The sequence below is a fragment of the Echinops telfairi genome, unplaced genomic scaffold (genome assembly GCF_000313985.2).
Source record: "Echinops telfairi isolate 266 unplaced genomic scaffold, ASM31398v2 ScPeMD7_7468;HRSCAF=8506_0, whole genome shotgun sequence".
In the NCBI taxonomy this organism is placed as follows: domain Eukaryota; kingdom Metazoa; phylum Chordata; class Mammalia; order Afrosoricida; family Tenrecidae; genus Echinops; species Echinops telfairi.
The window spans coordinates 1,625,139-1,651,232 of NW_022111369.1; the positions used below are offsets into that span (position 1 = coordinate 1,625,139).

The window sequence follows — 26,094 nt, forward strand, 5'->3', positions numbered from 1 at the left end:
CAGCTACAGAGTGCTGTGGCAGGAGGGATGGCTGGTTTCAGAACTGGGTAAAAAGGATGGAATTTTGGAGGCATGTCTGACCTCTGCCTTGTGGTAATCAGCTTTGGGAGCTGGAAGAGGTCAGATGTGGCCCCCATGTTGTTGCCTCAGTGTGCATAGGTCTGTATGCATGTGTACATATTTGTGTATATGTGTGTATATACATATTCTCCACATTTCATGTCAGAAAATTTTCAATAACATCTTGCTATCTCCCTTTGTTTGGTGAATTTAATTCAATTCCACACACTAACTAAAACCAAAGTAAATCATAACTTCTTGCCAACAGTGGATAGGGTTTTTGATTCCAATGCAGAGGGCGCTTGAGACTGTAAATCTTTATACTGGACAGTCTTTCTCCACCAGAGAGCATCCAGTGGGCTCAAACTACTAAGCTTATAGTAAGCAGCCCAACACCTAATCCACAGTGCTACTAGGGCCCTTGTCTACACATAACTAATGCAGCCACCTCCTATGATTGGAGTAAGCCCAGACGTAATGTTCATGTGCTGTTAGTACTGCTGTTGTTTAAAATTTTGTTTATTGTTGGAATTTTATACCCATTTATGTATTTTTAATGATACTGTGATAAAAATATAGCATAAACGTGCCATTGTAACAGTTTTATTGGCTTATAATTCACATATCATCTAATTCAAAAATTCAGTCATATTAAAGAGTTGCTCTAAAATTGATTAATGAGATAATTACATATTTTCTTCTTTCTTATACTCATCATCAGCTCCCTATTTTCTCTAGACCTCCTCTGCCAACCCCCCAAAAAACCTGAATTTTTACTTGATTCTTGCCTTTTTTTTCAAAAACATTTCATTGGAAGTTACATATCTCTTTCCAGAGGTCAGTCACATCAAGCGGGAGTGTGCAATTGCTACCACAGTCAGTTTCAAAGCATTCGTTGCATCCTGAACTCCTTGATATCACCCCTCCCCACCACTGTACCCCCAGAAACCCTTATTCTACTTGCTGTCCCCAGAGGTTCATCCATACTGGGTTTCATAGACTGAAAAACAGGTAACAAACATTCAAGAAGGTGACCCCAAGGACATTAGCACATCTGAAATAAGTCCCAATAGTATGCACAAACAAACCCCACCACCACCACCACCAAAAAAAAAAATACAGAAAATGTTGAAAGTTAGATCAGGCCTAACATGCATCAGATGGGGGGATCAATTGACAAGGTCTTAACCTTTATCATTTTGATCTTCTATACTCACCTTTCCAATACACTCTATTTGGTAACCACTTTCCTCCCATCCCTCCGTTCTGCATAGCGGGAAATCACTGGAGACCTATTTCCTATGTAGTTGCCACAAATTTCTCTTGGGTTCCCACCGATATCCATAGCCACCTACAAACCAAATTCTCACAATTTAGGGACTACATGATTTACAGTCATTCTGTCACTGATGATGGTGTGCTTCTTCCTTGTGGACTTAGTTGACATCTCACTTAGATGGCTGCTTATTTGAAACTAAGTCTTTAAGACCCCAGACACTCTTCTATCTGATAGCCAGGCACCATCTGATTTTCTCACTACACTCTGCTAGAGCACCTATATCTTCTGTGCTCCCTTCCTGAGGGCAAGGACTGAGCAGGGTCATGATGTGAGAACTAATTGTTCTTAAATCGCAGCTAGGATTTAGTGTGATCTCCAAACCCATTCCTACATCTATGTTTTGTTTTCTTTAAATATGCCTTGGGCTCCCTTTCAAAACTTCCTTGTTAATTTATGGTAGATCTTATCAATCATCCCCCTGGGGCAGAATGATCTTCCATTAATATTGTCTTTGCTTAGCCCTGATACTATTTTTTTTGAGTCCTGTTGAGAGAGGGATATTGGGCCAATGTAGGCTAACTCCATATCATAATACCTGACTTATTCACTTGTACAAAATGTCCTTTTGTGGCTGGACGCCATTTACACAAACAATGGGAGTTGATTGTCAGGGAAAATGTACAATAATACTCACTGGCAATGTCAGGCACAGGTTTGCCAGAATACTGTATATCTTAATACAACGCATGAGGCATTGATGTAGCAAGGCCACGTTTGTCGGCCTACCAGCAGTTCAACACTCTTGGTACAGCTGGCTTCTGCTTGTTCAGACACCAGGCATTTTCAGTTTTAAATCCTCGGGTTACAAGTATGTCTGAGGTGTAGTCCAGTTCACCCAGTGGATTTTCTGCATCAGATCTCACTGGGCAGCCTCTGGAGCTTGCTGTGTGCCCTTAAGATCCAGGATTCAATGTCCCAGCATTACTACATCACCGGCCGAGTCCCCAGGATGCACCAATCTGATGGCATTTCTCATTTTCTGTTTTTGGCCCTTATTCTTTCTCTACTCTGTCTTGAGGTGGTGTTGAATTCAGTGATCGCCACTATCCTAATGGGTCTCAAATCTTTGTTTTTATTACTTACTCTGTTTCATTCAGTACTTTTCCAGGTAGATAACCTACAAGTAACAGTAACTAAATGCTAAAAAAGACAGAATTTTCTCCAGTCACTTTTGTTCCTAATACTAGATTTATGAACTAAGTACTAAGTAACTAACTATCAACTAAGTAATGAACCACTCATGGAGAACAGAGTGATTAGAATCATTTTTAACAATCTTTATATGTGTGATTATGTGACCTTATCAAAGAGCGCACCTTAAAATCTCTAATCTTTACCATTCTCTGACCCTAACTCTCAGCGATCTCTGTCTCTTGGTCAATGAGCAAGTTCCCCGTGAGCACAATGAAGTGTTCTGGAATGCCCATAATTCTAAATGATATCCAGAGTTTATTATGACTTACACAGCCAAATGCCTTTGCATTGTCAATAAAACACAACACCTTTCTGGCATTATCTGCTTTTCACAAAGATCCATCTGACACTACCAATGATGTCCCTTGTTCCGCGTTCTCTTCTGAATCTGGCTTAAACTCCTAATAACCCTCCGAAGATATTCTGCTACAAACATTGTTGAAGGAACTTTAGAGAATTTCACTTGCATGTGGCATTAAGGCATGATAATTTCCACAGTGGCCTGTTGGGCCACCTTTCTTTAGAATTGCTACAAATCTAGATCTCTTCCAGATAGTTGGCCAGGTAGCTATCTTCCAAATTTCTTGGCATAGATAATTGAATGCTTCCAGTGCTTCTTCAGCTAGCTGAAATATTTCATTTAGTATTCTCTCAATTCCTGATACTTGTAATTTTTGTTTTGTTTTGTTGCTGTTTTGCTAATGTAGTCAGTGCATCTTAGCCATCTTCCTTTGGTATCTAGGTTCTTGATCATGTTCCCTCTTGAAATGGTTGAAGGCCCACCAATCCTTTATGTCCAGTGACTCGGTGTATTGTTTCTATCTTCTTTTGATATGTCCTGCATCTTTCAATATTTTGTCCATTTATTATTTCAACTCAAGGCTTGAATTTATTTTTCTTCAGTTGTTTCAGTTGAGATGTCTGGTTTTCTAAATCCAGATCTTTATGCATTTCATTATAATCCTTTGTCTTCTCAAGATGCCCTTTGAAATTTTTGTTCATATCTTTTACTTCATCATGCTTATTTTATGATATAGGGTAAAAAAACCTTGTAGGATAATGGAAGTTGTCCTTAACGGGGATGAGTAGTATTCCATTCATCTTCAATATTTCATTATTGCATAAAAGAGCATATGATTGTTCTACTCAAAATTGCTAGCATAAATCCATCTCAACTATGAAATACTAATTTTAAATCAATCTTAATTTTCCAAGTTCCAAATTTCCAATATTCACTATTCTTATATACTGTGTTCCAATTACTAATGGATATTTTCAACTGTTTCTTCTCATGTTGAGTCATGCTACATTATAAAATGAAGGTTCTGAAAACTTTATATCCTCTGTGTCATTAAAGTTGACTCTCATTTAAGGAGGTAGGACTTTCTTAGTCCTATTTTGAGAAACTTCTGAAGATGTGGGTCTCATATTCTGGCACGCTATCATATAGAGTTCCACTAATATTTAAATGGCTTTCACGGTCCAATAGTCTTAGAAGGTGATAGTCACACCCTCCTTTCTAGTCTGTCTTAGTCTAGACACTGCACTGGACCATGTCCAGTTGGGTGGCTGTGCTGGTGTTTGAAATACCAACTATACTTTCTAGCATCGCAACAATGCACAATCCACCACAGTATCACATCTGATATATGAATGGTGGTTTATCATCAGGAAGACTGAAGAAGAATTCATGCCTTTGAATCATGGTATCAGCAATGAATATTGACTAAACCACAGACTTCCAGAAGACTGAGCAAATCTGTCTTGGGAGAAGTACAGCCAAAATGCTCCTAAGCAGTGAGAGTAAGAAGGCTATCTCACATGCTTTGGAAAACTCAGTCCCTGGGGAAGGCCAGCATATTTGGTTAAATTGAGGGTAACTGAAAAAGAGGAAAACCCTTGAGAAGGTGGATTGAAATAAACATAGGATAATTGACTACAACATTGGGCTCAAACATAGCAGTAATTTTGAGAATACATAGGACCAGGAAGTATTTATTGTTGTTGTTGTTGTTGTTGTTGTTGTTATAGTTGTTGTTATTGTTGTTGTTATTGTAAAGGCACTTTCGATCAGACTTGAGGGCACTTAACAAGCACAATAATTGTTATGTAGTTGGTTTTATAGAGCCATTGTGTCAGCAAAAGTAAATTTCACGTGATATCAATGATATTGCTTGATAACTTACACATTGTGTTGGGTCACCTTTCTTTGGAATGGGAAGAATGGGAATATGGATCTCTTCTTGTTGGTTGACAAGATAGCTATATTCCAAATTGCTTGCAATAGACAAGTGAGTGCTTTTGGTGGTTTCCAAATCACAGAAAGAAGGCAGGGCACTGGATAGTTTGTTAGGATGTAAGAAGAATGATAGTAAATTCTATTTATATTTATTTCTATCTAAGCATTTTCATTTTTTGATTGTATTTCTATAATGTACATTATTATACAGTTGTTTTCATTGTTAGGTGCTGTTGAGTCAGTTCCAACTCAAAGCAGCCCTGTGTACCAGAGAACTAAGCACTGCCTCGTCCCGTGTCACCCTCACACTTGTTCTTATGCTTGAGCCCATTGTTGCAACCGCTGTGTCACTCCATCCTTCCTCTTCCCCGCTGCCCCTCTGCTTGACCAAGCATGGCCACCTTCTACAGAGACTGGTTTCTCTGGGGACTCCAGTTGTCCAGGTATATAATTTGCAAAGGACATGGCTGTTAATGGGAAGTTTGGTGGTTCAATCCCATGAGCCGCTCAGTGGTAGACACATGTAGCAACGTGCTACATGAGAAGGATGTATTTTGGTTTTTATTAGGCTCTTTTGAAACAATTCCAGCTCGCAAATACCCAGTGCACAGCAGAATGAAATACTGCCCAGTTGTGGGCCATAATCACAATCATGGCTGTGTATGAGCCCATAATTGCCGTCACTGTGTCAGTCCCTCTCATTGAAGGCCTTCCTCTTTCTTGCCAACCCTTTGCTTTATTTCATGATGCCCTTATCTGATGACCGGACCCTCCTGATAACCTTTCCAAAGTACCAAAGGTGAAGGCCGGCCATCCTCACTTCCCAGGAACCTTCTGGCTGTACTTCTTCCAAGATAGGTTTGTGTATTCTTCTGGTCATCCGTGGTACTTTCAATGTTCTTTGCCAGCACTATAATTCAAATGTATCCATTCTTCTTCAGCCTCTCTTCCAGTCAGTGTCCAGCTTTCACATGTACATAGGAGGGGGTACCAAAAGCATGAATTTTTTTCAAAGCTATGCATTTAATTTTTTTTACAAAACAACCTTATCACCTTCAAAGTACTCTCCATTACACTTAATACATTTGTCAAATCTGCAATTCCATTTTTTTTTAATACTTTCATTGGGGGGCTCTTAACACCTCTTATCACAATCCATACATTCCTCCAGTGTGTAAAGTACATTTGCACATATGACGCCATCATCATTTTCAAAGCATTCTCTTCCCACTTCAGTCCCTGATATCAACTCCCCATTTCTCCCCCCTCCCTCCCCTTGTCCCCTCCCTCATGAACCATTGACAAGTTATACATTATTATTTTCATATCTTACATCGTCCTTTGTCACCCCTCACCCACTTATCCATTGTTCATCCCCTGAGAGGGGATTATAGGTTGATCCTTGTGATTGGTTCTCCCTTTCTCCCCTCCCCCTCCCCTAATCCTCCTGATATCTCTGCTCTCCTTGTTGGCCCTGAGGGGTTTATCTATCCTGGATTCCCTATGTTGCTGGCTCTTATCTGCAGCAGTGTGCAGGTTCTGGTTTAATCCTATTTGTAAAGTAAAATTGAGGTCATGATGGGGGAAGAAACACCAGAGAAGTAGAGGAAGGTTGTGTGTTTCATTGATGCTATACTGCACCCTGACTGGCTCTTTTCTTCCCTGTGACCCCTCTGTAGGAGATGTCCAATTGTCTACAGATGGGCATTGGGTCTCCACTCCATGACCCCTCCCCCCATTCACCTTGGGTATGATTTTGTTCTGGGTCTTAGATGCCTGGTACCTGATCCCATTGATACCTCATGATCACACAGGCTGATGTGTTTCTTCCACGTGGGCTTTGTTGTTTCTCAGCTAGATGGATGCTTGTTTATCTTCAAGCCCATAAGACCCCAAATGTATATATTTCGGTAGCTGGCCAACATCAGCTTTCTTCACTACATTTACTTATGCACCCAGTTTTTCTTCAGCAATCCTGTTGGGTTGGTGAGCATCACAGAATGCCGGATTGTTAGAAAAAAGTGTTCTTGTGTTGAGGGAGTACAGTACTTAAGTCCAGGCCCAATGCCCATCTGCAACCGTAATTCTAATATACAGATATGAGTACCTAGTTCTATTCACCTCTCATTGTATATATGTTTATGTATGAACATGCCTGTATTTAGACCTCTATAAATGTCCTTTACCTCCTGGTTCTTTCCTCTATTTCCTTTTACTTTCCTCTTGTTCCATCATCATGTTCAGCCCTCATTCAGGTTTAGTAATTCCTCGCTGCTACATTGTCCTTGATTAAGCCCCATTAGCCATCGTACACCCTTCTCTCCATTGATTTTAGTTCACTTGTTATTCCCTTGTACCTGGGTTGGTTCCTGCCCACCCCCTTCCTTCTCCCAACTCCCCTTCTCCTATATCCCCCCTGGAACCATTGGACCCGTTCCTTTCATCTCTGAATTGTTTATCCTGCCTATCTTATCTAGATACACATGCAGAGACATTAATAAGCACAAAAACCTGGCAAAGCCAAATAAAACAAAAAAGGAAGTCAAGACCAAGAAAACAATAACAAGAACAATAATAAAAACAACAAAAAAGAAAGCCACTGACAAAAAATGGAAAGGCCTATAAATAGTTCAAAGTCTGTTTGTTGTCCTTTATGAGTGTTTTCCAGTCCAGTCTCATGGGGTGCCACACTCTGTCTTCAAAGTCTATTTTTGGTATTCCCTGGGGATTTCATCACTGTGCTCCTCTTGCTGCTCTGTTACATGCCCTTGGTGTTTTGCCCAGATTGATGGGCTCAGATTGTGCACAATTCCCACATGGTGTCTCAAGTATTGTCCCCCACAGCGCTATGGTTTAGTGAGGAACATCGTGTCTTGTGGTGTCGCCAGCCCTATGGTTCTCGCTGTTCATTGTCTGCTCTGAGCAGGAATGTCATCCTCGGGGCTTGGTGGGCCAGGGTGTCCTGCCCTCCCTCTCCATCCCTTTCCTTTTTTCCTGTGTGCTCTAATCAGACGTGCCCTCTTCCCAAACTATAGATCCAGTGCTGTCCTCTGAAGTGCATTCTTCTGAGGGGGAGGGGGGGTGTCCACATAGTTGGAATTGGGGTCAGGCCCTGCAGACTTCTCTATTGGTTCCCTGGACTTTCCAGTGTGTTCTATTCATGTCTTGGTGCACCTGGTTGAAGCCTGGTCTCTCTCTCCCTCTCCTGTGGAGATATACACAATACCCTCCACTTAGATGGGTTAGTGCCCTGCTCTGTCCCTACACTTGTCTTTTTTTCCCCCTCTTTCTTTACCCCTTTTATTAGTTGGCTGCCATATGTATCCCTGGATTAGATTTGGCCCCTGCCATAGTTGCTAGACATCACCCCAGGGATGTATGTATATAATAGCTTTTCCCCTATGCACCGTTTTTTGGTTTGTTTTAAGTTTACCTCAGTGGACTCATGTTGTACTTGTCCTTTTATGCTTGGCTTACTTCCCTGAAGGAAATCACGCTAAGTGCAATTCCATTCTTGGATACTTTTTTCAAACTCATCTGTTTGGATGGCTGACAGCACCTCCCTTACTATTTTCTTCATCTCTTCTGCATCATCAAATCAATGTCCTTTCATATACCTCTTCATTCAAAGAAGTCACATGGTGCGAAGTCAGGTGAGTAAAGAGCATGGGTCTAAGAGAGGCATACAGTTTCTTGTGCACTGAGATGGCTGCCTGAACAGGTGCATTGTCATGGTGACAAAACCAGTCCCCCATCTGCCACAGATCAGGCCTTTTTTGTCACACACTTTTATGCAATCTTTTCAGAACCTCTAAATAGAAAGCTTGATTAACAGTCTGACCTGGTGAATGAACTCTAAATGCACTATCCTCCTCACATAAAAAACAAAACAAATGAGCATCAGTTTATATATATTTACTCTCACTGTCATCAATGACTCATATTGACCCTTTAGGACAGAGTAGAACTGCCCATGTGGATTTCTGAGAATGTAACTCTTTTCAGGAGTAGAAAGCCTGATCTTTCTCCCTCAGAGCTAGCTGGTGGTTTCAAACTGCTGACCTTGCAGTTAGCGGCCCATTGTGTAACCACTATGCCACCAGTGCGACTTTCATATGCATATGAGGTGATTGGAAATATTTTTACTTGAGTCAGGCACATCTTACTCCTCTAAGTGACATCTTTACTTTTTAACACTTTCAAGAGTCCTTCTGGAGCAGATTTGCCCAAACCGATGTGTCATGTGATTTCTTGATTGCTGCTTCTGTGAGTCTTGATTTAGCTACAATCCTTGACAACTTCAATATATTTTCCATGTATTATAAACGTTTCTATTGGTCAAGTCATGAGGATTTCGGAATTCTTTACATTGGGTTGTAATCCATCCTGAAGCTGTAGTATTTGATCTTGTCAGTGTGCGCTTCAAGTCCTTTCAGCTTCAGCAAGCAAGGCTGTGTCTTCAGCATAGGACAGGTTATTGAGCCTTCCTTTGGCTCTATTGATGCATTCTTAGGAAGTCTAGCTTCTCGGATTATATGTTCAGTATGCAAATTTAGAGTATAAAATCCTGATAAACACTTGAAACCAATCATTAACCTTTTCTTCTATTTGTGCTTCTGCCTGTTGATCTATGCACAGGTTCCATGTGAGCACAAGGAAGGCTCTGGAAGACCGATTCTTCGCAATGTTTCCATAATTTATTTTATGATCCACAGGGGGAAATACTTTGCAGAGTCAGTAAAACATAAGTAAACATATTTCTGGTATTCTCTGCTTTCAGCCAGAATCCATCCTCATTTTACAATCTTGGAAACCGTGTGCTATTGTTCAACTCTTTTTTATAGGGTCTCTATGTGTCAGAGTTCACCTGGTGACATGTACAGCATCATAAATTCCATCACTTCACATACTCTCAATTTATGTTTTCTTTTTAATTTAGAGTGGAGTCATTACTTCTCAGAATGTGTACACTGCTTCTTTATTATATGACTTTGTTAGCATTTTAGTTGTCATTTTCCTCTTTTGTTCTTTATTAAACGTTTAGTCAGATGCCACTACTCAGGTCACTTAGTTTTACATGATTCATGCATGAAAAGTTGAGTTTAAAACAAAGGTGTAACTGATTCTATTTATTCCAGACAGAGTTCTTCTTACACAGATTTTTAGAAATTGAAGCAATCTTATAAACAAATTATAAGAACGGGACAGATAATATATTTGTCTGAATCATGTGAAAGTTAGTTACTCAGTCATTTCCAATACCCAGTGTAAATTCCCTATAAACAAGGAAATTCTGCTCTAGAACCATAAAGTAGCCATCAAAATCAGGACAGTAACATTGTTATGTCCACTTATTCCCTAGAGCTTACTTTCATTTCCCCAAGTCACCAAGCATGCCCTTCATTATACACCATTCCAACACAGAATCACATTTTGTATATCAGTGGTTTGTCTTTTTAATTCTTTCAGTCTGGGAAAGTTCCACAGTCTTTTAACGTTCATGACCTTGACACTTTTGAAGGTATATTGTAGGATGGTCCTCAATTTGGCTTTTTCTAATTGTGACTCCAGATGAGTGGGTTCTTCTTTTGCGTCTTGGCAGGAGCACATGCTTTTTACTTGTCCATCGTTAGCATGCTAACTTTGCTCACTGGACTAAGACTGTGTCTGCCATGCTCCACCAATGCCAATTACCCTTTTCAATGGATTGAATGGGCAGATCACTAAATAGGCGTCACTTTAAGACTTTTGCAAGAGTTCATTTCATAGCACACCCTTTATTATTTATTTATATCAGTTTGGACTCGGGATTTACCATTCTATACACTCAATCTAACTCTAAATTATCCCAGATTTGGCCAGCGATAGCCCCTGTAATCAAATTTCCATCTTTGGACATATGCTTCTCAATCTGTCAGCTCTTTCTTTCTCTCGGTTTCATTTATCGATTTCATTTTCTTTGTTTCATCAATGTTTCAGACTGATTAGAATACTTTGAACCTTGATTCTGCCACTTATATATTAACTCTTCCTCTCCAATGGGCATCATCCTGTTGACATCTTTATTGGAGTTGTGGGTGACATTGATTAATTTGTTAAGGATTAAAAAAAAAAAGAACTCTTGCTGTACTGCTCTCAAAACTATCTTTCTGATCAAGGTCTCTCAACTAATTGACCAGAACTTCATAGTACATTTTAAATAATTATCTCATTAGTGTTTAAGCTGCTTGCTAAGTTAAAGTTATTAAGCCAAGTCCCCCACTGTTAGCCATCCATGCTGTTCCCTACATTACAACCATTGCCTTCCTGATATTAAAGGATTCTGTTTAGATTCTTGATAGGTATATTGTAGAGCAGAACCCACAATGCTGTTCACCCACTCAGGTGTGACTGACAGAGCCTCCTCCATCCTACGTCAACCCAGGGATGAGGGACCTCCTTCCTGCAGCGCAGCCCAGAGCTAGTAGGAGCTGTACTTGCATCCCCCTCCCTGATTTCCAAGCTCTGAAGAGTGGAAACAGATATACTTCCTGTGCCACTTGGCATACAATACTCTCAGTAATATTTTTCAACCAAGTGAATGAATGAATATGTAAGACTAATCCAAATCAATTAATCCAAAGTTTAAATGAGTTTAGCTATGAATGTTGAATGAGCCTATGAAGCCAAAAATCAGTATTACAGTTGTAAACCCAGGGCAGTCTACTAGATTGCTCTGAGCTACATTATCTTTTTTTTGGCTTAATGGAATGAGTAAGTGGAACACACCTGCCTGCTCTACAGAGTTATAGCAGAGAGGAGATAGAAAGAAGGAAAACTGTGTTATTAACAGCCATGGAAGTATGATTATCATTCTCATCACCAACATACAGTCCTATGAGACAGCTGAGTTCCCATTTCATAAAAATAATAGGAAGACTTTAAAAATGCCATGTCATTCTCCTAAGCTATTTATATAATACTGACCTTAAAAAAATAAAGCTACCTTTCCTTCTCTCTTTTTGTTTGCATATTTCCTATATTTACAGCATTTTGTTGACTTTAGTTGCAGGTTCAAAAAAATAACTAGGCATTTAGGCATTGTGAGTGTGTGTATATCTGCCAAATTTGCTCTTTTTGAAATACTCTGTCATCTCTTTTAAAAGGAGTTCGAAACTTTTCTGGGATTAGTATAAGCTCCACTACCCAGTTTAAAAATTCTTAGTTTTTCTCTTTCATTTGAACAAATATGCTTCTCAAGAGCTCTGGCATCTTTTCTCTGCTCTTTGATTTCTTTTAAAAAAATTTCTCATATTCCTAAAAAAAGTAGAGAGAGCCTCAGTCCCAGCCTCTGTTGTTCAGGAATTAGTTTCACATTCACACACTGAGCAAAAAGAACTTTGACCCTCACTATTGTGGTGAGGAGTACGTACAAAAAGCATATGAAAAGAGGTTTATAAATCATAAAACCTTATATAAAGAGGCTAGCAATACACGGTTCATCATTCTGGAAAAATAACAGTAAAAACTGCTTTCAGTTTTGACTATTCTCTGCCAAAGAGCCTCTGTGCTCTCTCGTCATGCTCACAAAACGAAATGTGTATTATTATCCCTATTTTACAGATGTGGAAACTGAGGATCAAGAGGGTTAAATACTGTCCAAAGCCTCACAGCTAGTAAGCAGAGGAGCCAAAGCAAACCCAGGTCTGTCTGACTCCAAACTTCTAACCTACTCCATGCCCGAAATTCTGCTCCACACAGCCTCCCATTAGCAGAGGGTTGAGCGCCATTGAGCAGTCGTCTGATCTCTCGTCTGCTACTGTCGGTCCTTTAAGTTGCTGGCTCTAGAATTTCCAGCTGGAAACAGAAGTCATAGTCGATTAATACTCAGAGCTCTGAACTGTCTTATTTTTTGCAAACTCTCCCATCTACTGACAGCAGCGGGCTCTTTCCTTTTCTGTTTTCCTTTGCATGTTTCCGAGAGTTACACCATTTTGTAACCCTTGGGGTCTTCAGCTTTTAGCATACTAGATGAAAAGGGACCAATACAGTTAAAAAGGCTCGAATTAGCAGAATGGACATTTTTGCCAAGTTTGTGTTGTACATGAGATAATTATTTAGTTAACAACCTAAAGCCCACGATACCTTAAAATCTCTACTCACCCATATTTCTCCTTTTAAAAAACTTCAACATTTACATCAATAGATGTTACCACCTTGTCATGTACTTATCCAAATTAAGTGGTTTGACAAGTGAATGTCTTAGATCCTGAACTGGATATAAGTTATCAGAATAATAGCACCTTCTGAAGGATGCCCGAAACCTCATGAACCACTTAGTCTTTGGGAATTTATGGCATTTAAAATGAGCACAGCTATGATGGTGATGCAACCTTAACGGCGGCGAGGTAGCAGCAGAATCTCCAGGCGCCTTCGGAAGGCTGCCTGGTGTTAATGAGCAGATATCGCCATTGGTTGCCCCGGAATTGTTACTTACTCATGGTGACCCAGTGTTTGTCAGTAGAACCGGGAGCCACACAGAGTGTTTATGGCTGATTTGTTAGAGGTAGATTGCCAGCCCGTCTTCCAGAGGAACATCTGGGTAGACTCACATGCCTAATTTTTCAGTTCCCAACTAAGTGTGTTGATCCATTCCACCACCCTACCCATGGGCGCCCACTGGCCCTACAGCGCCATCTGGCTTCGTTATGTGGGGCTGCTATGACAGAACGAACACAGGTGGACTGCTTACACAATAGGGATTTCTTTTCTCACAGCATAGGGGTCAGTTGTTCAAGGCAATAACGGTTAGCTTTCTCTTTCTATCATCCCTGAGGAAAGGTCCTTGTCCCTTCAGCACCTGCCCCTGGGTCCTGGGAGTTCTCTATGTTACTGGGCACATTTTTCCATCTCAACTTCCTTACTCTGCTCATCTTTATATTTTGTGAGAGATTGGCAACATTGAACACACATAACATCCATCCAGCTCCATGTGCATAACAGGCAATCCATTCCCAGTTGGGATTGTAACCACAGGCAGAGAGATGAGAACTTACGGCAGGATCCATGACACTCAGTGTCTGATTGCAAGTGACATTTCCAGAGAACTCACGGTTGTATTATACTGTCATACTGTCATATGATCAGTTAAACATGAATAAAATTTTTCACCAAATATGGCTTGCTGGATTTGGGAAAAGCTTTGATTTTGGTCTCAATAATGACTCTTTGTAATTTGATTCTAAAAGTATTTTCATATTTACCCTTACAGTCTCTGCAACTTTTATTTTCTTCGATTTTGTGTTTTCTTTTTGAAAATCCTCTTTGAATTTGTGTAACAGCCATAGGATCGATCATTTAAAAAATGTCAGGAACTAATAGGCATATCTCAAGCCGGTTGAAAGCTCATACATTGGTGTGAGTGATAATAACTACTTCTGGGGGAAATGACAGCCTTTAACAGAAGTACTCATAAAAAGAAGGCCAGAAATAAACCTTTACTTGAGCTTAATACATAGAAAGGTTTGCAACATTTCTTTAGACTATATTAATAAGCACCTGTAATAATAAAAGGAGACACTGTGGGAAACACGTGACTCGTTTCCATGGTACCGTTACAACAGCAACAACAAAACCGCACTGCCATCGGGCCCATGATGATTCACAGTGACCCTATAGGACAGGCTAGACCCGCCCCTTTGGGTTTCCTGGATTCAAAATCCCCATCTTTCTCTCTCTGAGTGGCTGATGGTTTTGAACCGCAGATCTTGCGAACCACAGCTTAGTGCTTAACTACTATGCTACCAGGGAAAGCAGCTGCCACCCTCGCTGAAACATCCCGTCTAAACGGGTCTTTTATCAATAATGTATTGTGCATCTCCTCTCTCTTTACAGAGATCTGAAAATTTGGAACCTTAATATGAAAAACTGTCTGACAGTAAAGCAGGGTGATTTTGTACATTTTTGTGTTTCTTTTCAGTACTAACTAAGCTTGAAGTATAGGATCTGAGCAAATGATTAAGAAGATAATGTGAGATACTCAAGCTGAAAATATAATAATACTGGGGCCCTGTTTGTTGTTTCCCCAAACTTGTTAATTTTCTATGTCACATAATTAAGAGATTAAAGCCTATTCAAATTGGATTTCCAGCAACACTTTGAGATAAATAGTGAAATCTTAGTTTCAAAAGTACTGATTTAGATTTCAAATATTTCATATATTAAATATAGAGTAGATTAAGACTTTAGAGTCGATGGAAGAAATACCTGGTTACAGGTCATTTGGATAAAATTTCTCCTCATAGACACGTTTAATTCAGGAATCAGTTTTGTGTGTGTAGGTCTCTCTTTCATCCTGTATTGACAAAACATTTGCTCTTTTGTCCAGGTATCAGATACACACCGGGCTTCAGCATTCGATCATAAGGCCTACCCAACCCAACTGCTTACCTCTGGACAATGCAAGCCTACCTCAGAAGCTGAAGGAGGTTGGCTATTCAACACATATGGTTGGAAAATGGCACTTGGGTTTCTACAGAAAAGAATGCATGCCCACCAAGAGAGGATTTGACACCTTTTTCGGTTCCCTCTTGGGGAGTGGTGATTACTACACACACTACAAGTGTGACAGCCCTGGAATGTGTGGCTATGATTTGTATGAAAATGACAATGCTGCCTGGGACTATGATCATGGCATCTACTCCACACAGATGTACACTCAGAGAGTTCAGCAAATCTTAGCATCCCATAACCCCAGGAAGCCTTTGTTCTTATATATTGCCTATCAAGCTGTGCACTCCCCCCTGCAAGCCCCTGGCAGGTATTTCAAGCACTACCGCTCCATTATCAACATAAACAGGCGGAGGTATGCTGCCATGCTCGCCTGCCTAGATGAAGCTATCAATAACGTGACCCTCGCTCTGAAGACGTACGGTTTTTATAACAACAGCATTATGATTTACTCCTCGGACAATGGCGGCCAGCCTACAGCAGGGGGGAGTAACTGGCCTCTGCGAGGCAGCAAAGGCACATACTGGGAAGGTGGAATCCGGGCTGTTGGCTTTGTGCACAGCCCACTTCTGAAAAACAAGGGCACCGTGTGTAGGGAGCTGGTGCACATTACTGACTGGTATCCCACTCTGATTACACTTGCTGAAGGGCAGATCGAAGAGGACGTGCAGCTGGATGGTTACGACATTTGGGAGACCATCAGCGAAGGCCTCCGTTCACCCCGAGTGGACATTCTACACAACATTGACCCGATCTACACCAGGGCGAAAAACGGCTCGTGGGCAGCTGGCTTTGGGATCTGGAACACTGCCATCCAGTCGGCCATCCGAGTGCAGCACTGGAAACTGCTCACGGGGAACCCCGGCTACAGCGACTGGGTGCCCCCTCAGGCTTTCAGCAACCTGGGTCCCAACCGGTGGCACAATGAGCGGATTACTTTGTCAACTGGCAAAAGTGTTTGGCTTTTCAACATCACAGCTGACCCGTATGAAAGAGTGGACCTTTCCCATCGGTACCCTGGGATCGTGAAGCAGCTGCTGCGCAGGCTCTCAAAGTTCAACAAAACCGCAGTGCCGGTCAGGTACCCCCCCAGGGACCCCAGGAGTAACCCTCGGCTGAATGGAGGCGTGTGGGGACCCTGGTATAAAGAAGAGAAGAACAAGAAGCCAAGAAAGAGCAAGGCTGAGAAAAAGCTGAAGAAAAGTAAGATAAAGAAGAAGAAACAGCAGAAAATGGACTCATTTCCAAGTTGCCATTCTGGTACTCCTCACGGATAATGACAAGTATTATTTTTTTCCTGCCTGGGTAAAATGAATTCTTAACCTTGAGGCTGTTTGGTAAGCTCAGTGACATCACGGTGATCTCGTCCATTGCATGTCGTTCGGCTCCACAAAGACTTGAGCACCCTGCCCGCCCACGTGGAGCACCGGTGCCCATGGCGCTACTCCTGGGAGCCCCACTGATTTCTCCGACTCCTTTGTGAAACGCGTCAACTGACAGAGCGCAGTGCTTTCAATTATGAGAGGACCGAATGGACGATGAATGAATGTGCTGGTGTGATGGAGGATACAGGGTAGCATGATTTTAAAAAAACAAAAACTACCTTTAGTAATGTTGTGTTATCAAAGGTTGCATCACCTCAGAGGCCTTGAAAAACAGACATTCCTAGTGAGTTTTTGAAACTGTCACATAAATATATTTTAAATTAATTCTATTTCATGTATTGTTTTTTTCCTGTGAAACTACGCTGATTTCCTCACATGTCAACAACTTGCACCTCATTTTTTCATGCATGAGAAAATGGCCAAGGAGACTGTTTGAGCACACTGCCAAGAAACGAATGTAACTCTTTTCTAAACACTTTAATGGAAGGATATTTCAGCATATTACACATAATTTATTTTTAGAGAAAAAGATATTTTGTTGTAAAAAACTATACAAATTACTTTTTAATTATTTTATTCCTATTTTCTGCATACACTTAGATTTTGTTTCATGTCTTAAAGATTCCTAGACACTGTAGAGCTATAAATTACTGTAATACTGTATGAATTTATATGCTACAGAAAAAAAATTATTCAGGAAAAAACTCCAGTTATCATTGTTCAATCATTACTTTAAATATTTTTCTTACTACTTATTTGGAAATTCAGTATTTGTAAAGAGCCAAAACAGCTTTATTGTTTCTATAATCAACATTTTATATTTGTGCTTATTAAAATAATTTTATTTTATGGTACTGGAAAATGTAGTCAAGCTTTTCTGATCTAACTTCTGGATAAGATTATATTATATTCTTCATCTCAACAAACAACCATCAGTCTTTGTAAATTGGGAATTGAAGGTATGTGTGCTATCATGCACAATAATTTAATTTTGGTTTTTTTTTGAGATTCTATAGACAAGAATATATCAAATATTATTGAGATTTCTAAAATGAACAAGATGATAAAATTATTTGAATTTTATTTCTGAAATATTTCATTTCATTTTATTATTCAATATAAAGTAGCCCATGGTACTTTCAAATTTTGTATATGAGTTGTGTTTCTTTGTGACTACTGCAAAAAGATAGAAATTTACTTGTTATGATAAATAATATTTATAATGATTCTACTTATTATACTAAGTGAATCCTACTCATGTACCTACTCATGTACTGTAAGGCGATACAGAAAAAGAAAGAGCCAAGAAATCCTGCCTCTATGAATAATTAACTGCTCTCTACTCAATTCCAACTCACAGTGACCCTGTAGAATGCAGTAGAACTGCCCCTGTGGGTTTCCAAGATTATAAAGCTTTATGGGAGTAGAAAGCCTCATATATCTTCTGTAGAGAGAGTAATGGTTACTAATCATTGGCCTTGTGATTAGCAGCCAAACACATAACTCACCATACTACCAGGGTTTTGGGGGTCCCAGCTGGACTGGTTAAATATCTACTTGGGTAACTCATACTTGAAAACAACATGAGGACGTTCAAGAGACATTTTCTATAGTGAAGTTTATCATGGGTGCTCAGTAAACATAGATGGATGTGGCTTCTGTTGGTCCTGGGGTTTCCTTTGCATGTGCCCTCTTCCACTAAAGGGGATTGAGGCTTCTAAGTCTCGTTGTTTACACTTCAAAATCACAGATGGCTGGAACTGTGATCTGTTTAAGTTACAACTGTGATAAAAGTGCTATGAGAGTGTGACGCTGCATATGTTGCTATCAGAACTCAAAGGGCTAATTTGAGATTCTATAGAAAAGAATCTGTAAAATATTGGTGAGATTACTAAAATGAACAACAAAATCATCAAACTTATTTTAGGTTTATTTTTGGAATATTTTATTTCCTTTTGTTGTTTAATACAAAGTAGTTCATGGTACCTTCAGGGTTCTTGCTCACCACCATCATCCAGTGGCATCAGTTCTTCTTCAGTCTGCTTGTCATTGTCCAGCTTTCGCATGTCTGCGGCAGTAACAAATACCATGGCTTGGATCAGGTACACCGTAGTCCTCAAGGGATGCTCTCTAACACTACAAAGAGGTCTTTTGCAGCCGACTTGCCCAGTGCAATATGTCCTCTGGTTTCTTGATTGCTGTTTCCATGAGTGGACGCAGGTAAAATGAAATTCTTGATAACCTCAGCATTTCTTATATTGATCATGGAATTGCTTATTGACCCAATTATGAGGACTTTTGCTTTCTTACATTGCAGTGTAATCCACAATGAAGGCTGCCGTTTTTTATCTTCACCAGAAAGTGCTTCAAGTCCTCATTGCTCTCAGCAAGCAAGATTATCGTATGCATATCACACATTGTTAACGAGCCTTCCTCTGATCCTGATGCTGTGTTCTCCCTCCCATCGTCCTGCTTCTTGAATCGTTTGCTCAACGTACATATTGAATCACTGTGGTGAAAGGATACAACCCTGACACAAACCTTGCCTAATTTTAAATCAGTCAGTATCCCTTCGCTGTGTAAAATGAATCCTCATAACCCATGTACAGGTTCCCTGTGAGCACAGTTAAGGGTTCTGGAATTCCCATTCTTTACAGTTTTAGCTCTAATGTGTTAGCTTCCACACAGATTCTTTCTGCTGTTCTTTGCTTTCAGCCAAGATCCATCTAACTTCAGCAATGGTAGCCTGCATTCTACACCCCCTTGTAAATCCAGCTTCAACTGCTGAGAGCGCCTTCAACTGCTGCAACTATTGAATTGTACTCTACTACTTTTGTCAAAAAACATTTTCCCTACGGTATGCAAGGCTGTGAACATATTGCTCCAAATAAAATTAAAAATTGGGGGAATTGGCTTTCAAATGGAGAAACCGCCTAAAGATCTGTAGCTTCTATTTAAAGACTATGCATCCAGAGTTTTTTCATACCATTCCTTACTTTCCAATAAAAACATAACTGAATGTCAATTACCACTTTCTTGAGTTCATCCCCTTAAAAATTCAAGAACAGAAAACTGAGCCAATGACAATTGGAGAATAATGATATGATTACTACATTTTTACATTTAACTTTTTCAAGAGAAATCGACTCAGCCCAGGTTAGCTTCTCAATCATTTTACACACACACAATGTGTGATTTGATCCAGTAGCAGTCAGACTATATGTTGCTAGCTGGGAAAAGCTGGCTTACCCAAAGTAGCAAACAAATGTCTTCTGTCAAGTTAATAAGGGCATTATTTCTTCTTAGGAAAAATTACTTGCTCAAAATCATTGATTCTGTTAGCATATATTTATTAAATTCCATGTTTCCGGCAAAGTTATAGATGCCAGGGATGCAACAGTGAACAAAAAGAATGCTCTTGTCCCATGTGCAGCTCAAATTCTATCCAAGTGAGGCAGCAATGCAGTAAGTGAATGATTGTTCATGGACATCCAGTCAGGTCCAGTTCATGGCCACCCCATGTGTTCAGGAAAGAAAACAGAGGGTTGCAGAAGCAGATTGCCAGGTATGTTGCCTGAGGCATTCTAGGTGGGTTCAAAAATACCTACATTTAGGTGAGTTATAAAACACTTACCTATTGAACCACTCGGGGACTTTTTAGATTACAGCGTTGAAAAAAGAAAAAGTAGTTCTGGGTAAGGTAGGATTCACTGACCACCAAAGTCGTCAATCCATCCTAAACCTGTGACTGCTGCACATAATGAGAACTGTGGGGCATGAAGACGAGCAGCAGCAGACAGGGCCCTTGCCTTCAGCTCATGTCCAGAACACCTGGAAGACACAGTCATGACTTAGCTAACCAAAATCCTACCTCCTCACTGCATTTGCCCGAAACTGCCATCATCCCTTGGCCTGGTCAATTATCAGTGTTCATTGTCAATTATCACCACTTGCATTTTTTTTTTTACCGTTTGTCTCCTCTCATTCAAATGTAAGCACCTGAAGAAAAGAGATTTTGGACTTTGTATTTATAATCATAATGCCAATATATAAAACAATGCATGGCTCAGAGTCAACACTCAGTACATAGTTGTGAATGGAAAACAAATGAAATAATCGTGTATTTGTATGGTTGACTACATTTTCTTGGGTCTTCTGTTTCTATTTTCTTGCATAAGGACTTAAATGCTGAAAGCAGACCTAGTCAACTCTAATACCTTTTCTAATAATAGCACGAATATGAAATGCAAAACTTTCTGGTACTCTGAAATCCAATTCCAAAATTAGATAGTTATATGAACAAAGCATTACAGTAAAAGACAAGCAAGGACTAAAATTCAGAGTAATTGTTGTCTATATGATCTCTTGTGTTTGACACAGAAAATTGATTACTTAAACACTATTTTGAATATCATAGAACTTGTGACTGCTATTGTTAGGTGCCTTCAAGTTGATTCCAATTCATAGCATCCCTGCACTACCTGGTCAAGTGACATCTTCACCAATGTTGCTGTGTTTGAGCCCCCCCTTGCAGTCACTATGTCAGTCCATCTGGTTGCAGGCCTTCCTCTTTGTGGCTGACCCGTCTACTTTATCAAGTGTGATGTCATTTCACAAGGATTGAGTTGAGTAACAAAGTGAGCCATCCTATTGATGACATATCCAAAGTACAGAAGACAAAACCTCACCAATGTTGTTTCTAAGGAACATGCTGGTCATACATCCTCCTAAACCTTTGTGAGTCTGTTGCCAAGTGTAGTCAAATCAGCTTCAACTCAGTGGAGAACTTTTGGACCATAGCACAAAGCAATGCCCCGCCCTGTACCATCTGCAGGATCCATGCAGTGTTTACATCCGTTGTTTCTGCTGTTGTGTTGATCCCTCTCATTGATGAAGTTTCTCATCTTGCTGACCATGATGTCCTATGCCAATGACTGCTCTTTCCTGATGGCATATGCAAATTAAGTGAGGCAAAATCTCACCAGCCTCACTTCTAGGTGGCATTTTAGCTGTACTCATTTTTGGTAAAACTGACTTGCTTGCTCTTATGGGAATCCATGTGTGGTATTGCCAAATGCATTAACTTAAATTAATTCTTAAAAGGAAGAGCTAGAGCTTACACTGCATAATGTTTTTGCAACAAATCATGACACGGAGAAGAATAAGTAACAACTAAACTTCTGTCATCACAAAATTCTGAGACAAAATTGACTATACCTAACAACCTTGACTATTATAAAACTCTCCAAATTGTCAGAGCAGAATTCTGCTTCCTGGGAGATATGTATATATTTTTCTGTAAATGATTTATTGGTCATAGCATCCCTATGCAGTTCATTGGTTCACTATTAGGTAATAGCCATTGGGTTTATTCTGGCCCACAGTGACCCTATAGGACAGAGTACACATGCTCCTGTCAGTTTCCAAGGATGTAAATCTTTATGGGAACAGATAGATTCATTGTTCTTCCAGGGAGCAGTGCTGGGCTCGAACTGGTGACCTTTTTGGATGACAGTCCAATACAAAACCCACAAGAGCACCAGGGCATCTGGATTCATTAGTAAATGTGGCGTGATAAAAAGCACAACAACAAAATGTTGCCTGTAGGAGATAGACATACTTAAACACATTTACCTTACTTTCCACTTTATTTCTTTGATTTGAAGTTTCCTTCCTCAACTAAGATAACACTCTTTATGGGTAAACGCAGTCCAACAATTGAAAAGGAACTAGAAAATTACATAACTCATTAGAAATTCCAAAACTGTCATTCAATATAAATTCTTGAGCTGATAATTACAAGTGGGGGACCATCTTCTATCATGTATTAAATGTGAACTTTGCTTTTCAGAATAAAAATCTAGAACTATTTTTTGTTGTGGTGTAGCATTATTTTATATAATTCTACCTTACATATCCGGCTGGACCGGAGGATGTACACTGGCACAGATAGGAACTGGAAATACAGTAAACCCAGGACAGATGAACCCCCCAGGACCAGTGGAGAGAGTGGCAATAGCGGGAGGGTGGAGGGAAGGAGAGGGAGAAAGGGGGAACAGATGACAAGGTCTACATGTGGCCTCCTCCCTGGGGGACGGACAGCAGAGAAGTGGGTGAGGGAGATGTTGGATGGGTAAGATATGATAAAATAATAATAATTTATAAATTATCAAGGGTTCAGGGGGAGGGGGGAGTGGGGAGCGGTGAGGGAGGGGGGAAAAGGAGGAGCTGACACCAAGGGCTCAAGTGGAAAGCGGGTGTTGTGAGAATGATGAAGTCAACATATGTACTAATGTGCTGGACACAAATCTTAATGGTCATCGAATCTCCTTCTGGGAGGGCTCTCTTAAGAGAGAGCAAAACTCCAAAACCAAACTCACTGCCATCCAGTCAAGCTGACTCATCGTGACCCCTTGTGGGTTTCTGAGACTGTGTTTCGGGGAGTAGAAAACCCAGGCTTTCTCTCTCGGAGCTGCTGGTGGTTTCAAACTGCCAACCATACAGATTGTAACTCAATGCATAACCACTCCACCACCAGGGCTCCTATCCTTAAACTGAGAGGTAAAGCAAAATTACCAATCCCTTCTCTCAGAGTCTCAAACACACTATCTGCCTGGTCCTACCCCATTATTGGGTGGGTATTACAAAAACATGCATAGGAAATCCATATTTTAGCAGTTTCCGTTCACCACAATAAGTCAAAAAGTATTGCTACAAGACCATAGAAATGTTTATTAAACAAAAATATGAAAATGTGGAATTGTTTCTCAACATAATCATCACCTATATCTATACACTTCTGTGTACTTACACCACAACAAAACAGTAGTTTGGTTATCCTCAGGGGACTTAAACCATGATCCTTTTCAAAGTTCTTGAAATAGAGGAACCAAAAATAACTCTGAAGTGACAAGATGGATGGGGTAACTTTTACCAACACAATTCTCATAGACTAGCCCTTGCTGCCCTGGAAGAATGGGCTGGTGCATTGTCATGATCGAAGGGAATTCCTCAGCACAGCTTCCTGGGCCTTTTCCTCGCCAATGAAGTGCTTAAGCTTTGTCCTAATAAGCATATCAGATTATCATGTGTCCTTTGAGAAAACTTACGCAGATTACCCTTTTAGAGTCTCCCAAAACATTTACTGCAACCTTCTGTGCCTTGAGTTTATTAAACGCAAGCCTCTCTCCGAAGCCACTGTTTTGATTGGTCCAAGATGACTCTATAAAGAGACTATGACTAGCAATGCTGAAATAATTGGTCTATAGGCATCCACTGATGGCACAGACAAGTTTACACATGTTTTGTTTGGAGTAAATTGATGCATGCATGTACTGAAGCCCTCCTAACAATCCTTACAGACCTGCCTCCATAGAGTATGGCAATGTGTCAAAGGTATCCATTAGGTTTTCAGCGGCTGATTCTAGGAGGTGGACTACTTATTCCTTCTTCGTAGCCAGTAGCTCTTTTGAAACCTGTTCACGTTGGGAGGCCCTGGTGACATTTGAAACACAAGTGATGGTTTTCTGGGGACCAGGATAGACCTGATGGGCTGAGGGAACCCAGAGGGGCCAGGACTGGTGGCGGTGTTGGATGTGACTTGCGTGCAGTTCAGCATAGCAAGCAACAACGGGCTCAAACATAACAATAATTGTGATATTGACACAGGACCTGGAGGTATTTCCTTCTGTTGGACCTAAGGTTGGTATCAGTTGTACCTGAATCTATATCACCTAACAATAACTCTATGTTTTTTGCTTTGAATCCTGGGTCCCAGAACCTACTATACCTCTTTATGGTTATTACATATAAAAACTTTTTTTTTAAGCTTGGAGCTCAAAATTTTGCCTTGTTCCATTTTCTCGTAGAAAAGGGAATACAGCATATTGAGTGGGAATTGATGCCAGGGCAGTAGCTGAAGATGGAGAGCCCAGAAGGAAACCCCTGATGCCGGTCCCCGGCTGTGCCAGCCAAGCCCATCGCTAGAGGGGTCCCTCACTGGCTGTACCCCCATGTCCAGGAGACATCCGTACATCCCCCAAATAGAGCCAAACCCTGGGACGGGAGTGTAGAGATGGGGTGGGGATAGTTGAGAGAAGTGGGGAGGGCACAAAGCAAGTGAGAGACAGGTACGAGGAGGCAGATGGGCAAGTGAAAAGCATAAGCTAAGTAGGAAGAATGGACAAAAAAAAAAGGGAATATATTGACATGATGTTAATTAATTTTAATGAACCTATTTTACTAACCTGTTCACAAAACAAAATTCTGTTGATTTTGATTGTGAATTGTTAAATATATGAAAGTTGTTTCGTTTGCCTCAATTCTCCCTATTTTAATATACATGATCAAGTTTTCAAGTAAAACTATAAAATGGATGTGGAGGTGACATCTGGTCACCTCCCATTACACAAGGAGGAAGGAGATTCAAGCCTCATATCAGCCCAAGGCCACTCTACTATGAGTGGAAGCCAGACATAACTTTATAATTTTGATATAAAATGTTCCTCTTCCAGTCTTTACATTGCTACTGAATTCAATGATTCATTGTAATGTCCACACAGAACTCAGAGACTATACTCAACGATTATGGGATTTATTATAGGGCAGTCAACAGATTGGAATCCATGCCCAGAAATGTTCAGGATATCGTTCTTGGGTGAGGGTAGCCTCTTCTCTGCTGTGCTTACATGTAGGCCTCTCTCTGGCTCTTAGTCCTTTGGCCTGGTGTCTGCTCTGCTCAGGCGGTATTACAAAGCTCTTCTAGAACGGCCAGTAAACGTGAAAAGGTCACGACTACACCATAAGCCTCAGCTCAAAGACACTCAGCTTTAGCTCCAACTCTAAATTTCACCTCATCATTCCGATAAAGAACAAATTTATAATTTCAATAAATATCTTTTTCCCTCAAAGCACCTATTAGACATCTGAGCATCTTTCTTCTATCTTGACTTATTCTTTTCCTTGACAGTTTTCAAGGAATTAAGTTCCTGGAGGCACCAATTAAGTGCCTTGAGGCACCACACTCCCTAATCAGCCTTAGGTGCTCAGAGGTCGGAAGCCCGCTGTTCAGTTTGAGGCTCTGGCTCTTGCTGCTGTGGCGGCTGTCCCTCTGCTGTCCCTCTGCTGTCCCTCTGCTGTCCCTCTGCTGTCCCTCTGCTGCTTCTCTGGTGTAAAAACGTTCTGTCAGTGGGCTGCAGAAGTTCAATGTGAAGGGACTTCAGGGTTCAAAGAACAGGTTCTAGATCTGGCTTTCCTTTCTTGTTGGTAGTAGAATTTTCCCTTCCTCCTGAGATGGATTACTTTATACCCAGCAGGAAGGCAAAATTGACCAATCCTCACATTAGAGTTCCAAATTTTACAACTAACCATATTAACAATCATTCACAACT

General features: G+C 40.5%; 1 protein-coding gene across 1 annotated transcript in view; it reads left to right on the forward strand.

Annotated features, from left to right (window-relative positions):
• The window catches only part of ARSJ (arylsulfatase family member J), an 87,151-nt gene extending 70,272 nt beyond the window's left edge, over positions 1 to 16,879 (forward strand). Inside the window, exon 2 of the mRNA XM_004703332.2 lies at positions 15,199 to 16,879. Within this exon, the coding sequence (XP_004703389.1) occupies positions 15,199 to 16,597 (1,399 nt within the window). The 3' untranslated portion in view covers positions 16,598 to 16,879. The remainder of the gene's footprint in view (positions 1 to 15,198) is intronic.
• Positions 16,880 to 26,094: the final 9,215 nt, after the last annotated feature.